Below are 16,548 nucleotides of genomic sequence, written 5' to 3'. Positions count from 1 at the left end.
CTAACTAGAACTTGAACTACTAAGTTCAGTGGGAGTGGTAAGAGGGGTCGTTTTTCCCTGCCTTGTTCCAGTCCTAAGAAAGAAAATGAATAGTCTTTTGCTGTTAAATTTTGAGTCCACCTCACCAAGTTTTCTTTAAAAGAAGAACCTGAGAACTCCAAAGTGTACACTCTTGATGGCCCATAATCTCCCTTGAAAAGATGGCTCTGCTTTACTAAATAAATTTCTGTATTTCTAACTGGTACACACTGAAATTCTTTTCTGTCACCTATGTCAGGAACCCCTCTTGTCCTCAGTTATGGTCCCCTCTCTGGAAATGCTTTTAGAGTAAGGCTGGTCCCACAGAAGGGTCTAGGAAGTCTTTCCTCTGCCTCCATTTTTTGGAAGAGATAATAAAGAGTTGATATTATTTCTTGCATATTTGATAGAATTCACTGGTAAAACCTGAGCCTGCTGCTTTTTTAAAAAATTAATTATTTCCAGGTGTGGTGAAACAAGCCTGTAATTCCTGCCACTTGGGAGGCTGAGGCAGGAGGATTGCAAGTTCAAGGCCAGACTCAGCAACTTAGTGAGTCCCCAAACAATTTGGCAAGAACCTGTCTCAAAAATGATCTGGGGATGTGGCTTATTGGTAAAGTGACTCTGGATTCAATCCCCAGTACCCCTCCCTATAATTAATTACTGGTTCAATATTTTGAATAAATACAGGGCTGCTTAGGCCTTTTATTTCTCCTTGTGTGAGTTTTGATAATTTCAGTCTTTTAATGATTTAGATCATTTCATCTAAGTTATCAAATATGTAGCATAAATTTAAAGTTTGGGGCTGAGGATGTGGCTTGATGGTAGAGCACTTGCCCAGCATGGGTTCAGTCCCTAGAATATTTCTTTCTTTATTACCTTTTTACTCTTTATTGAATCAGTATACTGTTATGATATTCTTTCTAATATTGGTGATGTGTTGTTCTCTCATAACTTAACTAGAGATAGATAAGTTTTGTGTATTTTTTTCCCCAAAGAACTAGGTTTTAATTTTGTTATTTTCCTCTTTCAATTTTCATTTATTTCTGTTCTGATTCTCATTGTTGTTAGTTTTTTGTTTTTTGTTTTTTAAATTATTCTGTGTGTGTGTGTGTGTGTGTGTGTGCGCGCGCGCGCGCGCGTGCGCGTGCTCGCGCACGTCTTGGGATGGAACTTGGGTGGAGCCTGACAATGTTTTTGTTGGTGTGTCCAGTGAGGTCCAGGTCCTTGACATCCCCAACAAAGAACTGAGCAAAACACACCATAGTAAGAGGCAAAGTACAGACTTACTGAAAGTGAAGGTAGCACTTCATAAGGTAGAAGGGAGTGGTCAAGAGAGAGGGGTTTACAACCCTGAGTTCTAGAAATTAGTGTCTTATGTGCTTAGCTGAGAAGCGTTCTGTACATACCAGATTGTAGCCTACCCCATTTGCTCACATTTTTTACCTTATGGTATCTGGTTAGAATATTTTCCAATTTCCTAATTAGAATATTGCCCACTTTACCCCCATTGATCATTTTTAAAATATCCTGTCTTGGGGGAGGGGGTCATGGTAATAAGTCCTCAGTGACTGTATTTGTCATGGTAATGGGACTTATCCTAAACAGGGACATGACTCCTCTCCCTGTCCTGTCCTTCAGTGGCATCTTTCTTATCCCTGTCTCTGCCACCTTGGCATCCCTGAACTCCTACCTAACAGCAACAGGAGGCACGTGCTATAATACTGAGCCTCACCCCAGCCCTGCTTTCTCTCCTCTTTCTCTAGTTTCCTAAGGAGGAATTTTGTGGAGTTGAGATCTTAACTTCTTTTCTAATATGTGCATTCAGAGCTAAGGAATTTTCATTTACTTCAAAATATTTTAAACTTTTTTTTAGACTTTGTTGATTATTGATAAATGTGTGCTTTTAATTTCCAGATATTTAAGGTGGGGGGAGTCAATTCCAGCTGTCTCTGTTAAGATTTCTAGTTCAATTTCATAGTATTTTGAGAACATTGTATGATTTCTGATTTCCTTTCTTTTAAATTTCTTTGGTAATGGGAATTGAACCTGGGGCATTTTACCACTGAGCCACATCCCCTGCCCATTTTTTAAAATCTGAAACAGGGTTTCACTGAGTTGCTTAGGGCCTCCCTAATTTACTGAGGCTGGCCTTGAACTTGGGATCCTCCTGCCTCAGTCTCCCAAGGCGCTGAGATTATAGGCATGCACCACCACATCCTGCTCTTCTGATTTTCTTAACATGTATTTTGTGTTCCAGAATAGGATATTATTGCTCTGTGTATTTTGCTGTTGTTGCATGGAATATTCCATAAATGCCAGTTAGATGAGTTGATTATTGGTGTTTAATTCACTGTCTCCTTACTGATTTCTGTATGCACTGTGTACTAGTGACTGACAAGGGTGTTGAAATCTCTAATAGTGGATTTGTCTGTTTCTCTTTTCAGTTGTATCAGTTTTCATTTCATTTGTTTTGAATCTTGTTAGTTAGGTGTATATGTATTTACAATTGTTATGTCTTCTTTACATTATCATTATGTTAACAAAAAAAAATTCTGTTTAAATGTACTGATTGGCCTTTAGAATGAATGTTCCCATGAGTTGAATAGAGGAGGTTGGTTATATAGACAGAAAAGCATAAATAAAATTAAAGCAAATTGGTGGTTTCAAAGTTACTTTCCTTGTAAATGTTAAAAGAAGGGATTTCCTTATGCTAGCCAAAAATAACTTGTTAGGGGACTTGGCCATGTAGGAAAGATCTAAGTTTACTTTTTGCCCCTGCAGTTTAGGCAGTTTTAACCTGTGTATAACCAAGGATATTCAAACGGGGGTGGGGGAGTAACAAATTTATTAACAACATCAGGAGCACAGCCACACACAGGATGAGACTCAAAGGACAACTAGGCAGAAGGGCTGGGCTCAGGCCTCCGGGAAGGGAGGGTGGTGCAGACTGTGGAATGTTCAGGAAGGAGCCCCACAGGGAGCCAGGATTACAGTATTATTTTACTGTTGGAATCATAGCTATCAGATTTGTAAATTTTCCTTTCCATTGCATCTTTGCTGTTCATTTTTCCTGCCTTCTCTGTGTTTAATTGGGAATTTTATATGATTTTATTTGATCTCTTCCTTCATTGTGTCAAGTGTATTTTGGGGTTTGGGGGGCGTGTTTGTTCATTTGTTCGTTGGTTGGTACAGAGATTAAACTTGGGGCACTTTGCCACTGAGCTATATCATTTTAATTTTTTGAGACAGGGTCTTGGTAAGTTGTTAAGGCTGTCCTCAAACTTGTGATCCTCTTCCTAAGCCTCCCAAGTTGCAGGGGTCACAGGCGTGTGTGTGTGTGTGTGTGTGTGTGTGTGTGTGTGTGTGTGTGCGCGCGCGCTCCCACACCTAGCTTCAGCTGTTTTTTTTTTTTAATAAGTTTGTAATGTTTTCCCAAGGCTTGACAATTGTGGTATAATAGAAATATGTTTGGTCTTTATCCCTGGTTCCTATCTAGAGGCAAAATTCCTGGAATTTTCAGAGTGGTAGGAATATCTTCTGTTATTTATACTGAGCCCCTTTGATAAGTCTGACTTATGCTAATGAGCTTCTGGATGGGCCATTCCACTTGTTGTCGACCCAGAGATGATAGAACTAATTAGATTGTTTGAAATTTCAGCCCCACCCTCTTCCTCTGGGAAGGTGTAGGAGCAGGAAAACATGCTCCATTAAATACTCTTCAGATTTGATGAGCTTCCGGGTTGCTGAACACGTGGTAGTGCTGGGAGGCCGCACAGGCCCAGGGAAGGCGCTGGAACTCTGTGTGCCCTCTCCCACTCTGCCTCCCTCTAACCATCTATCTAAATGTATCCTTTATAATAAACTGCCAAACTCTTTCCTGAATTTTATGAACTGTCCCGGAAAATAATTCTAACCCAGGAAGAGGGTTGTGGGAACCTAGATTTACAGCTGGTTGGTCAGAAGTATGGGGGGCTAGGACTTGGAATTGGCATCTGAAGTGGTGGCGGTTTCTGGGACTAAATCTTCAACCTATAAGATCTGACAGTTTCTCCAGGTAGATGGTGTCAGAAGTAAATTGGAGGACCTCAGGCTGGAGAGTCCACTGAAGGCCAGGCTCACACGTGCTGTGAGTGAGTGGAGAGTAGAGGGTACAACAATCTGAGTTTTCTTATTTTGCTCTACAACAGAGTAGACCTTTTATCTCCTCCAAGTCAATGATACTGAACTGCTTCCAGTGTAGTAGCAGATGGATAGAAAACATTGCCATCGTGCCATCTCTGGCCTTCAAACCAGTTCTGGACCCAGAGAAATGATGTACAAATTCACATTGTCAGGTGTGAGTTGGCTCCTGAAGATTTTGATTTATTAGGTCCAGATGGTGCCCAGGAATGTGTATTTTAAAGTCACTCCTCTCCATACCAGGCTCTCTTCTTCCCATGATCTGATTCCAGGTTTGGAATCCAATGGCCTAGAGGTTTCCTAAAGAAGAGAGGTAAATCTTAGCTCAAGAGGTAGTAGAGGGGTGAACAGTACGAGAAACGAAAAGCCAGCCACAGAAGACCACATTCCGTGGTTCCTTTTATATGAAATTGCCGCAGTCCGGCTGCAGCAAAATAGCTGGGGGTGACGAATAACTTGTGTACGTTGATACAGCAGGAATGGGAGCCATTTATTGTAGGGCAACAGAGCTATTTATACATTTTGCACAGCTTATCTTAATTAGCATAAACTAGATACATCAGTCAACCAATAAGGAATCTCCACACTTAATGGCTCACTTTTGTTACTTTTCAAACCACTCCCTCTGGCATTTTGTCAGGCACCATCCAGACTTGTTTACGAACATGAAATGTCCAAAGTAATCAAATGGTGTGAAAGAGCCATGGGTGTCACACGATTCGGGCATCATCATATGTGTAAGGTTGCTGAAGAGTTGGTCCCTTCAGACTAAGTGACATTAAGTCATACTTGTTATTAGATGGTGAGAAGAGAGCCTGATGTTGTACCCCCACCCCACTCCCAGGGGTGAAGAGGGAAAAGAACAGCCATTCTTCTTATTTCATCTGGTATCAGGGGTTACTTGAAGGGGAATGGGTGAATGGCAAGTGACTGCTGATGGTTTTAGTTTCCTTCTTGGGTAATGAAAATGTTTTGAACTTTGATTATGGTGATAGTTATACAGGTATGAATTGTTTTGCTCGAATTCGGGACCCCCAAAAGATCACCAGAGACCAAGATTGATGTAAGCAGCAAAGAGGTGTTTATTGCGAGCTAGCTCGGTCCTCCGGGCGCACACAGCAACTGGTGATGCTGAGAGGCCCCGAGCCCAGGGTTTGCAGCAGTTTTATACACTCTTTAGGGAAGGCAGGGACTTCACATACATCATAGCTTCTCTTCGAAAATCATCACACACCACGGGAAAATCGTAAAACAACTCTAAAACATGATTAGCACAGTCACTGGCGGGAACAAGTTGGGTAGGGGTGATTGGCTAGTACAAGAGGAGGAGTTTTCCCAACATGTTATCAGCCACCATAAACTACTGGGAGGGTCATCTGACATCCCAGGTATTTTCCTGGGATGCTGATTGGTGGCTGCTAGGGGGTTGCTATGCATCCCCACCTAGCCTGACTGAGTCAGGGACACCTGGCGCAGCAGATCTCTCCCGTTATTTATAGATAAACAACTCAGCAGGGTGCGTATGTGCCTAGGAGTGCTCTGTGGGGCTTTCCAAGGACAAGGGTCACACCCCCTTCCTTAGGGGACAGGCTTTGCTCTGAGGTAGAGGCTGGTTTTCCAGAACGGACTACAATTCATTGATTTCTGCTCCTTGGAAGGGTGAATTATATCTCAATAAAGTAGTTTTTTAAAACTAGGCCATAAGAAAGGGAGAGGTTAAAAATACTTTTTAAAATTGGGAGGGGACAGTTGGGAAAAACAGAAAAAAAGGCTGCAAATGGAAGCTTGGAAAGAGGCTCTTTAAAAATGCTTTTTATTTATTTTGTTCGCACATACAAACACACAATCTCTAGTTTTCTGAGAGTTATACTTCTGGGAATTCCAATTCCTGGAATACTGCCCTATAAAAAAGCAGGCTTGGGGCTGGGATTATGGCTCAGCGGTAGAGGGCTCGCCTTGCATGTGCAAGGCCCTTTGTTCAATCCTCAGCAACACATAAAAATAATAGATAAATAAATAATAAAGTTATTGTATCCAACTATAACTACAAAAAATAAATTAAAAAAAAAGAAGCAGGCTTAAGAGAAAAATAACCTTTGGGGTCCCCTCTAAGCCATGGCCAGGACCTATTGGAAGACAATGGTATTAGAGAAAGAACTAAAGACCAGAAATTTAAAGTACAGTGTTTGGAAGGAGTTTTGTAATAAAAAATGAAACTATTTTTCACAAATTTTAGATAATGAGTCCAGCTGAGCTAAGGCTTAGGATCAGTAACAGGTGTTCTCTTCCTCTTTGGCACAGGCATGGTGTAGATATATAAATGCAGGTGGAGATACAGTTTGTTGGAAAGCACAGTAAGATCGCCTGTGCCTATGTTCAGTTTCCACAGCAATAATGACACTGTTGGTTTGTAAACATAACCAAGGGCTTCATCCTTTTTATTAATGGCTTTCTGGGTTCTTTGGTATTTGTTATCACTGCAGCTCTTCTTTCTATTTGGTGTTAATGGGTCTGATGCGTCAGATTCTCTCTTATTTGTCACTGACTTTGATTTTGAGTATAGCGGTCGCCAGTATCACTTCTGAAGGCTTCCTGGGAGCCCATTTATTTTGCAAGATTTGTAGTTTCACTTCACGACTCATTTGTAACTGTGAGAGTCTGATAGAAACTGATGTTAATTATTAATTACGGAGGAAATAAGTCAGAGAATTAATCTTATAAGTGGAGACTTTATTAATGAAAGCTTTTATTTAACAGTTCTTGCTTTCTCAGTCAACTGTGTGCCCCAGACGATGAATCTTTGTGCAAAATGAGGTGTCTGTATTCATTGGGGTGCTAGTTAAATCTTACTGTTTATTATACAATTTTAAAATGTGATCACCTCTTCTAAACATGCCAGAAGTAAAGTAGGAAGGTGGGCAGGATAGGGTGAGGTGGAGATTAGAGGCAGGGGCTGACTTCCTGATAGTAAGGGCTCCTTTAATTCCATCTACCCTGGAAAGGGATAGTAATCTGCTCAGTAGTACTGCAAACTTGGTTGGCTCTGTTATTCCAAAATCCACAAGCTTCTAAAACTATATTTTACAGCCTTTCTGGTTGGGGGTGGAGTAGGTGTGGGGTGCAGGTTTTGATATCTAAAGGTGTCTCTTTTTTTCCTTTTTTTTTTTTTTTTTTTTTTTGCAGAGCTGGGGATTGAACCCAGGGGTATTCTACTGCATCCTCAGGCCTCTTAAAATTTTTTGGTAATTTACTTTGAGACAGGGTCTTGCAAGTTGCTGAGGCTAGACTGGAACTGAGGCTAGACTGCCTCTGCCTCCCAAGTTGCTGTGATTATAGGCATGTGCCTGCACATCCTGCTTTTCATTTATCTTGTCAATCTTAATTCTGCACTGATACCAAATGAAATGTCAAGATATTGCTGTTCTTTTCCCTCTCCACCCTTAATATGGAAGGAGTGGGGGGCAAGGAGGCACAACACCAGGCTCTCTTCTCACCATTGAATATCATAGGTGATTTACAACTTAATGTAACTTAGTCTGAAGGGATCATGGAGTAGTGGCTCTGGTCAACTCTTCAGCAACCTTAATATGTATGATGATAACCGACTTGTGTGATGCTTATTGGTTTACAGATACTCTTTCACACCAGAAATTGCACAATTCCTGTAACTACACTGTGAAAGCCCTGCCCAGTGTCATACACCTGTAATCCCAGTGGCTCAGGAGGCTGAGACCAGAGGATCACAAGTTTGAGGCCAGCCTCAGTGACTTAGCAAGGCCTTAAGTAACTTAGTGAGATTCTGTCTCAAAATAAAAATGGCTGGGGATGTAGCTCAGAGACAGAGTACCCTGGATTCAGTCCCCAGTTCCCAAAGCAGAAAACCATGTCCTCATTTAACCAGTGTACTTGGGCTTAAGAGTCTGAAAGGGAATTGCATGGCATTATGTATCTAAAACCTTCAGACCCAGGTCTTGTGCTACACTGCTTCTTTTCTTGAAGGACTTCAACAATAGTAGCCTTACCAATATCCCTGTTTTAGTTGTAAGAGAGCCTGTGAACATTTCCCTCCATGATGGCCGCTGGACTGGTTGACTGTATTTAAAGGATATGTTTTAATGACATTTTAAAATCACAGTGCCTTAAAACTATACCATAATATAAATTCCTATGGGTAGCAGTTTTTGTCCTTTTACTTTCTAATAGTTAATTTACTATTAATGATTTAATGTGGGTTGGTTTAAAATGTAAGCCTATGTATAATCTACCTTTTTTTTTTTTTTTAAGTCTAGCCTCTGTACGAAGCTGAAATCCATCACCATCATTCAAAAATGCAATGGAATCTACCACGGACTGTGTCTCGGCTGGCACACAGGACATGCTTGGAACCACAGAAAACTGGTCTCTTTGGACACCGCCAGAACTTAAAGGGACCATTACTTTTGAATAACACTGAATCTAAAGTAGTTTGGGTTGAAGATCCTCAAAAGCAATGGCTCCACTTACCTGCTGCCCAGTGCCTTGCAAAGGAGAGGAAGTCATCGGGTACTCAGATACCCCGACAGGGGGTCCTTCGCCAAGAACAGTGGGAACAGGTGGTTTTGTCCAAGAGGGTTTTGTCGTCCAGTGCCACAGGCAAAGGGACTCCTTCAGAAAAAAAGGAAGAGCTTGATCCTTTACAAGACAAATCTATTAGTCTTTATCAGCGATTTAAGAGAACATTGAGGCAATATGGGAAAGTTTTGATTCCTGTGCATCTAATAACTTCTGGTATTTGGTTTGGAACATTTTATTATGCAGCCATAAAGTAAGTTTTGCTTGATTGACTGCCCTTCACTAATTTATTAGAATGGTCATCTTACTTTTAGTCTTAAATATATATTTTTAATGCTTTAGTGTCTTTCATTGATAGAAGCTAATTGCTTTTTGTAGCTGTTTTTCACATTTTACTAAGAATGACTAATGTTTGCTTTCTGCGCACAGGCATTTTGCTACATTTCCTGCATCATCTCATTTAATTCTCATGGTGATTTAATGGTATAAGTAGTGCAATTCTTTCCTTTTTATGAATGAAACCAATAACTCCAGAGGTAGAACCTGGACAGAAACCCCAGTCAGGCTCCTCACTGCTGTGCTGACGTCATCTGCACACATATCAGAGTCCAGAAGTAAAGTACCAGTCTCAGAAATTTGGTAGCACTATTAGTTCCTTACTTAACTTATTTCTTACAGTGTTTAAAAATCTGAAAAGATACCTGTCTTCTTGGATGTGTGGTTTTGGTGGGAAATTCCAAAGCCTGTCTACTATTTGTTGTTTTTTATGCAAAAAAATGGAACCACTGACAGACTTGGGCTCTGACATTACTCACCCAAGTAAGTGTCAGGGAAGGGCATCTTGTGATCAGAAGTGAATCTGGAAGGCATGGCTTCCTCCCAGTTTTGTAGAACACAAAATCTCTTTAAGTCCATAATTCTTTAAGTTAAACACAGTTCCTTTTATGGTAAGGTGTATTTGTGGTGCTATGGCTGGTGGTGCATAAGCCACCAGCGCTCATGTCCTGGCAGGGCCATATGCCTGGCCTCGGGAGCCAGAAGGATGGCTTTACCGCTTCATTCAGCTCTCTTGATGGACTTAGAATTACTTTACCCTTCCCAGAGTCCACTGGCTTTCAGCATTCTGTTTTACTTCATGGCTTGGTGTTGAGGCAGTAATGAGACACAGTGGCTGCGAATGCGAAGCTGCCCTTGGCAAAGCGTACTGCCTCCCAAGATGGTGGAATGGAGTCTGCTTATTAGGAAACATGGGGTTCCAGATGCCTCTTAGCACCAGTTCTGAGAGGATGGGCTTTCTTTACCTTGTATAATTGACGCTGTTCTCTTCCTCTTCATAAAGAGTTGTTCTTTCTGAAGAAGAACTTTGTATACTTTATGGAATTCTTTGTTTATTAATGACATTTTCTGAACATGTTTAATATTTATAGAACTCTTCAAAACTGCCCTTAGGTTTTTGGCAGAACATAAAATTTATACCATTTTTAAATAAAAGTTATTATAGGCATTCAGTCCCACATGATTCTACACAGTGAATTTTTTTCTTGAGGCACTAAGGATTCTTTTGAAAGAAGTTTTGATACTTATTTGTTCCTTCTGGCCTTAGAGGGAGAAAACCTAAGGTTTTAATTAATTGGATACAAGATCCTCATTTGGGCTAATAAAAATAATTATTTTATTGCTGCTGCTTAAGATTTCTTCAGGTGAGGCAGTTGTGGGGGATGATTCTGTCATCTCTTATGAAATACACCCTCTTAGCTTCATCCCTTCTCCTCTTTTTCTGCAGAAGACTTCTGTCTAACCATGGTGGTCAAACTGACCACTTCATAACTGTATGCCTTAGCCGGCAGTGCTGCCAGCCTGGACTCTGGCTCAGTTCTGGTACAGCCTCCCCTGGCTGAGTGATGGAATCCGGGATCCTGGCTAAGTAACAGGACACGGGGTCCGATGCCTCCAGAACCATCCTCCTTAGTGTTTTTACTAGATACATAGACTTCAAAATAAAGATTGATGTGTTTTAAGTGAAGACTTAATCGCAAGTAATAATTAGAAAATAGAACTCATTGATGAAATTTTAAAAATTAGGATATGTTCAAATTGCAGATTATTTTTCACTGAGAGATTATTTTATTGCAAAATAGAAGTTAATTGTATTAAATATAGTTTTTTTAATCCAGCCACCAAGAGGCTAGCTATATTTTAGGAAGGCCCCACACACCCCCAACTGGAAAAATGTCTGTTGTATGCTTGTTACTTAGTATTAAAAGATTAGTGGCTGGAAGGATGAGCATCTGCCATCAGGCAGCATTACTGATCAGGTTTGTCTCAGTTACTCAGCAGCCAGCATGCTGCCTTTCTAGGCACCAGAGAGCACAGCGTTGTTCTATATTTAGTTAGAAAGTTCTGAGGCTTTTGAAATACTTTATTTTAGGAGCAGCTAAGTAAAAGATTGTATTTTGTGTTGAGCTTTGTTGCTGCCTGTGTCCTCTGACCAGCAGAAGAGTTCTTCTGATTAACACGGCCCAGTAGTAACAGTGTTGCCCCTGCCTTTAGAAGCCTGTATCTGGGGGCTCTTTCTGGTTCCTAAAGGTGCAGATGCACACTCAGCCAGGGTCCAGGCTGATGTGCACTGTACTCTCTCCAGGCAGTGAATGTGCTTTGACCTGTGCGTCTTTTGAGCCACCTGTAGAGCTGCCAGGCTATGGGAGCTTCAGAGTAGAAGGTGACAGTGGGCATTCCTGTTTGACTTGGACCCTCATTAACAATGTGCTTATTTCCTTATCAGTAGCTTGAAATGTTATACCTTGTGCAAGGTGTGTGAGTTTGTTATCTCATTTTTATGATAAAGGAGTTTTTTTAATCACTTGGGGTTTTGTTTTTTTTTTGCCAATTGTATCTTTTTTCCTTCATTTTATGATGTTAAATGTATAAATTTTATACAATGGGATTAATTGGAAACTAGGAAATAATTAAATAATTTCATAATGGTATTGGTGGGTGATAGAAGAATAAAAGTAGCTTGTTATGGCAGGATGTTACCACATAGCTACTCTAGTGACTTGGTTAGATCCATATACAAAAGCCAGCTCTAGTGGCAGACCTTACCTTAGTGGGATGTGTGGTAGCTTTGTCACAGCTATGGCACATACTAAGCAGATCTGCGTAGAGCAGGGAAGGTTTATTTTGGCTCATGGCTTCAGAGGTTTCAGTCAGTGGCCTGGCTCCAAGGTGGAAGCATGGTGGGACAGAGTGACAAAAGAGGGTCGTTCAGCTCATGGCAGCCACAAAGTAGAGAGCAAGGAGGGACAATCGTAGTCCCCAGGGGCACATTCCTAAGGCCCTACTCCAGCTAGGTTTCACCTCCCACTAATGTAATCACATTATTAATTGGTCAATGGATTGATCCACTGATGAGGTCAGAGTCCTCACGATGTATTCACTTTCTTAAATCCCCACCCACCTCTGAACACTGCTGCCTTGGAGACCCAGCCTTTAAGATCCAGCATCTGCATCTTTGGGGAACATTTTACATCCAAACCATAACAGGGTATTATATTATCTAGAAAGAGATTTGGAAAAGAATTAAAGGTGCAGATAGACAAAATCAGATTGAACTTAAGAGTTGATTTTAAAATTTACCTCCAAATGTTCCTTCCACTGTTCAGATTTCCTTTTATTTTTTATAATAGGTAATTTTAATGGTCCTTCCTTGATGTCCATCAGCAATGTCTACTGAAAATATTCTCTGGTCACTTAGTATCATTGGTGAAATCACAAAAGAGCTACACCTTTTCTCTAGTTCATCAAATTATTCTTTAATATTAAAAAAAGAAATTTATAATGACCATGATAAGGGTCGGGCAATTCCCTTTTCTGATGAAAGAGGGTAAGACACAGTCATAGAGTAGCCATCTGGGGCCCTCCTTAACCAAGAGGAAAGCTCAGAAACACCAAGAGTGGGATAGAGGGATGTTATGTTCCCCTTGCAGTGACGCTTCAGCTGGACACAGCTCCACCTATCAATGTCCTGGGGGAGATGTCAGCCTGAGGCCAGTTATGAGAAAACAATCACAGAAACCCAAACTGAGCAGTGCCATACCCGCAGCCAGCTGCCTGCTTCAAGTTACCAGTGCCAAGAAAGAAATCCTGGAAACATGTCCGGGAGGAAGGAGACTAGAACAAGGGAAAATAGGACAATTTAGGGGATTTTAATGTAGATTTTGTATTCACTTACCACATACTATTGTGTGTGCTAAATTTCCTAAAGGTGACGATTACGTTAAGTTTACACAGGTGAATGTCCTTGTTCTGATTTGGGGTGGAGGTTTGTAGTGTCTGCAAAACCTGTGCACTGAGAGAGTGGGAGGATAAGGGCAAGTGTAGTCAGGAAACTGAAAATGCCCATGCTGGGGCTCGACAGCTCAGCATGGAGGCCCGTCTCCCCCTCCCCTCCAAGAATTCACTGCAGTGTGTAGTAATTGTTCTTTACCTGCCTTTCAGGTCTTAGAATAGAATCATCCTTTTAGAATAATTGAGTTTCCGAAAACCCACAGAATCATTTATTCTCTGTGTAATAGCACAATAAGTGATATTAAAATATTCTTTGCTTTTATGATAATAAGACTTGACATGAAATGTTAAAGGTAAAAGTCTTATGTCTTGAAATGTGAGTTGGGTCATTGTAAGGAAGTAATATTTGGGTGAGGAAACAAAGATCAGGTAAACGACTTCTCTTAATTTACTTAAACGCCTTCTCTTAATTTACTTAAAGCTATTGATTTTGCTCTAATAAATGCTTCTACTTGCTAAATATGCTAATTAGGACATCTGTGTTTAGATGGTGAGACATGGCACTACTCAGAGGCTTGTGTGGCTACTGTACATTGTGTTTTGAATAAGATGTTGTCTTAGAAGTGCTTAATAATGCAGAATTAGCTTTTAAATGAAATTTATAAACAAATTATGGTAAATTTGAGGTTGTGTGTTTTCAGATAATCTCTGAAGGCTTTTTATGTATAACTTCCTTGTGCTTCTCTCATAGAGGAGTGAATGTCATTCCTTTTCTGGAGTTCCTCGGGCTGCCTGACAGCGTCGTGAACATCCTGAAAAACTCCCAGAGTGGAAATGCCCTGACGGCATATGCCATGTTCAAGGTGGGTGCCACGGCGGACAGCGTCCCTCCCTGTGAGACTGCCTGTCAGCTCTTCATAGTTCTTGTGACTTAAGTTGCCTTTACGTGTCTGTTGAATAACTCAAGTCATACAGTTTCCAAGTACAAATAAAATGATGGCTCTAGGAGAAGTGCCTAAGAAAAGCAAGACCGTGACCTGCCGTGATAGGCCACTGAACGGCTGTGTGTTTTCAGGGCGTTCTGGGTAGTTCCCCTGTTGACACTTTTGTCTTTCCTTCATCAGAGCTCCATAGGCTACCTGACGTGTTAGCAGGAGTCAGCATGTAGCCTCCTATTTACAGTAACTCACCTTTTGTAATGTAGCTCACCTTTTCTTAGTAAATGAAATAGTGGAGTTTAATTGAAATTGTTTTATGTGATGAACTTTTCTTAGATTTGTCAGATGTCCTTTTACATGTGAATGATCTGTAACTGCTCTGGATTCAGACAACATTGTGACTCTAGTTTCTACTCACACAGGTCTTTATTTTGGAAGGAAAGGCTCCTTGTAAATTGTGACATTTAGCCAAATTAATCTCATTTTGTTTAGTTCACAAAATCTTATGAGGTTCTGTGATGCTTCTACCTAAGGGAAGAAAACAGGTAAAAAATGTTTGGAAATTAGATGTTATTTTATTTCTATTGTATAAAAATGCCTAGAATTAGAATTTATAGTATTATTCAAAAATAGCATTGTTTCATTCTGTCATCCTTATTAGAGTCCTCTGAAATTTTAGATTTCCTTTTATAATAATGACTTGAGGGCCAAAGCTTAATTGCTAGCGTTTTTCTACATTAAAATGTATTAAATTCATAAATTATCAAGTTTCTAATTACATGGGTATAATTTAGCCTTAATATACCAAACTAGCATGATGACAATTTAAGCTATTTCCCTGATCCTCTTTGTTCCTTGTCCCAGGCACCTGTATCCTGTCTTTAAGTTCATGTCAGTCTCTGTGAGGTTTTCTTTTTAAGTGCTTGTTTTCTTTATTTGATTATGAGCTTCAAGGAATTCAGGATCATATCTTCATTCTCTTTGTTTTTACTATTCCTGAGACTGCATTTTGTAGGCAGAACCGTGCTCGGCCTGGATTTAGGAAGCAGAGACTGACTGGTGCAGTGGTGTGGGCTGGGAAATGAGGGGACTTTCCTAAGTGTTTTCTGTAACGAACAGTTTCCCAAAAAGGACAACAGGCAGAGATATCTTGCTTCCTCCAGTCAAAGCCCCAAAATGGCGTGTGGCCAAGGCGAGGAAGGTGGCTGGGTGCACACCTGAGCTCCCTCTTGCTCATTAAATGCACCTATAGTTTCATGGGTCAGACTCACCAGCCCCTGCTCTGAACCAAGTGCCATCTTCTTAGGTATTGGGCAAACACCAGTTAAATACAACAGCACAAAATACCTGTCTGTGCAGAGCATAGACTTCAGTTGTGTGGGGACAGACTGGGGAAGCATTTGGAGAGACGAAAAAGATTAAATTAAAAATGTAGACACACAGTGTGTGCAGCATTTAGATGGTGGTAAGTGCTAAGAAGAAAGAATTAACCATGAACGGAGTATGTGATGTATGTATGTGTGTGTTTTCGGAGGCAGGGGTGCAATTGTAGAGGGAAGGTGCCACTCAGAAGTTCAGAGCGTGGTCAGGCAGCTCCAAGGGAGAAGTGTTCCAAGCAGAGGAAACCACAAGGGCCAAGTCCTGAGACTGTAGAGACTGGGGGTGTTTGGAGGCTAGTGGGAAGCCATTGTGCCTGGAATGAGTGAGTGTGAGAGAGATGAGATAAGCCAGATCAGTCACTCACTGTAGGCACTTGGGCACTATTGTGAGGACTTCAGCTTTGCCTCTAAGGGCATGAAAAGTTATTGGGCAAGTTTAAGCACTTGATCTCTGTTTCAACAAAATCACTTGGACTGCCATGCCAATAGGCAAGAGCAGGGTGGAGGCAGGGGGAGCTGGCGTGAAGCTGGTGCAGTGGCTAGGCTGGAGTTCCAGTGGCCAGGTACCTGTGGTGGAAGGAGAGGCTGTCAGAAATAGATGGATTCTGGATGTATTTTGAAGGAGCTAATTGGTTTTTCGGATTGTTTGGATGCAACTTACATAAGAGAAAGGGGGGGATGTGGTCTAAGCTATCTCCTTGGTTTTTGGCCTCAGCAACTGTGATGGAAAAGACTGAGAGGATCAGGTCTGGATGGACAGTTGAGGTCCACAGGTGAGTTTTGAGTATTAAGTTTTGGGATCAAGTCGACATGCAAGTGGAAATGAGTAGAATATACTAGAATTCATGGAAGGGGTTCAGTCTGGGGATGAAAATTTAGGAATTCTCATTGTACAGATGGCACTAAAGATATGAAAGTGGATAAGTCAGCATAGGGATGAGAAAGGAGAAGAAAGGGAAGGTCTGGGGACCGCGTATTGTCATGCTGTGCTCAAACACAAGTGTACAACAGGCATCCACAAGCTGACAGGAAGCCAGGTGGGGTGGTCCTGACACTCTGTGCAAGATGCACAGAGGAGCTGCCCGGGGGGGGGGGGGGGGTGTCAGGCTGAGCTGGGGCTGATTATACTTGACAGTGGGTTTGGTTTCCTAGAAGTTTGGGAGCTGATGCAAGTGGGTGGTGGGGAGGCCATG

At 41.2% G+C, this 16,548-nt stretch overlaps 1 protein-coding gene across 3 annotated transcripts in view; it reads left to right on the top strand.

The window, feature by feature from the left end:
• The window catches only part of Fam210a (family with sequence similarity 210 member A), a 43,917-nt gene that overhangs the window by 16,161 nt on the left and 11,208 nt on the right, over positions 1 to 16,548 (top strand). For 2 of the 3 annotated variants that reach the window (XM_026401999.2, XM_026402000.2), the window contains exons 2-3: positions 8,490 to 9,004; positions 13,790 to 13,901. In XM_026401999.2, coding sequence (XP_026257784.1) covers positions 8,529 to 9,004; positions 13,790 to 13,901 — 588 coding nt within the window. In that variant the 5' untranslated portion in view covers positions 8,490 to 8,528. Of the gene's footprint in view, positions 1 to 8,484; positions 9,005 to 13,789; positions 13,902 to 16,548 lie in introns of all 3 variants that reach the window. The other variant, XM_026401998.2, reaches the window with a different exon arrangement.

This window comes from Urocitellus parryii, chromosome 13 (genome assembly GCF_045843805.1).
Source record: "Urocitellus parryii isolate mUroPar1 chromosome 13, mUroPar1.hap1, whole genome shotgun sequence".
Taxonomy (NCBI): Eukaryota; Metazoa; Chordata; class Mammalia; order Rodentia; family Sciuridae; genus Urocitellus; species Urocitellus parryii.
Note: the sequence above shows the minus strand (reverse complement) of the source record. Positions and strands in the feature narration are given on the sequence as shown.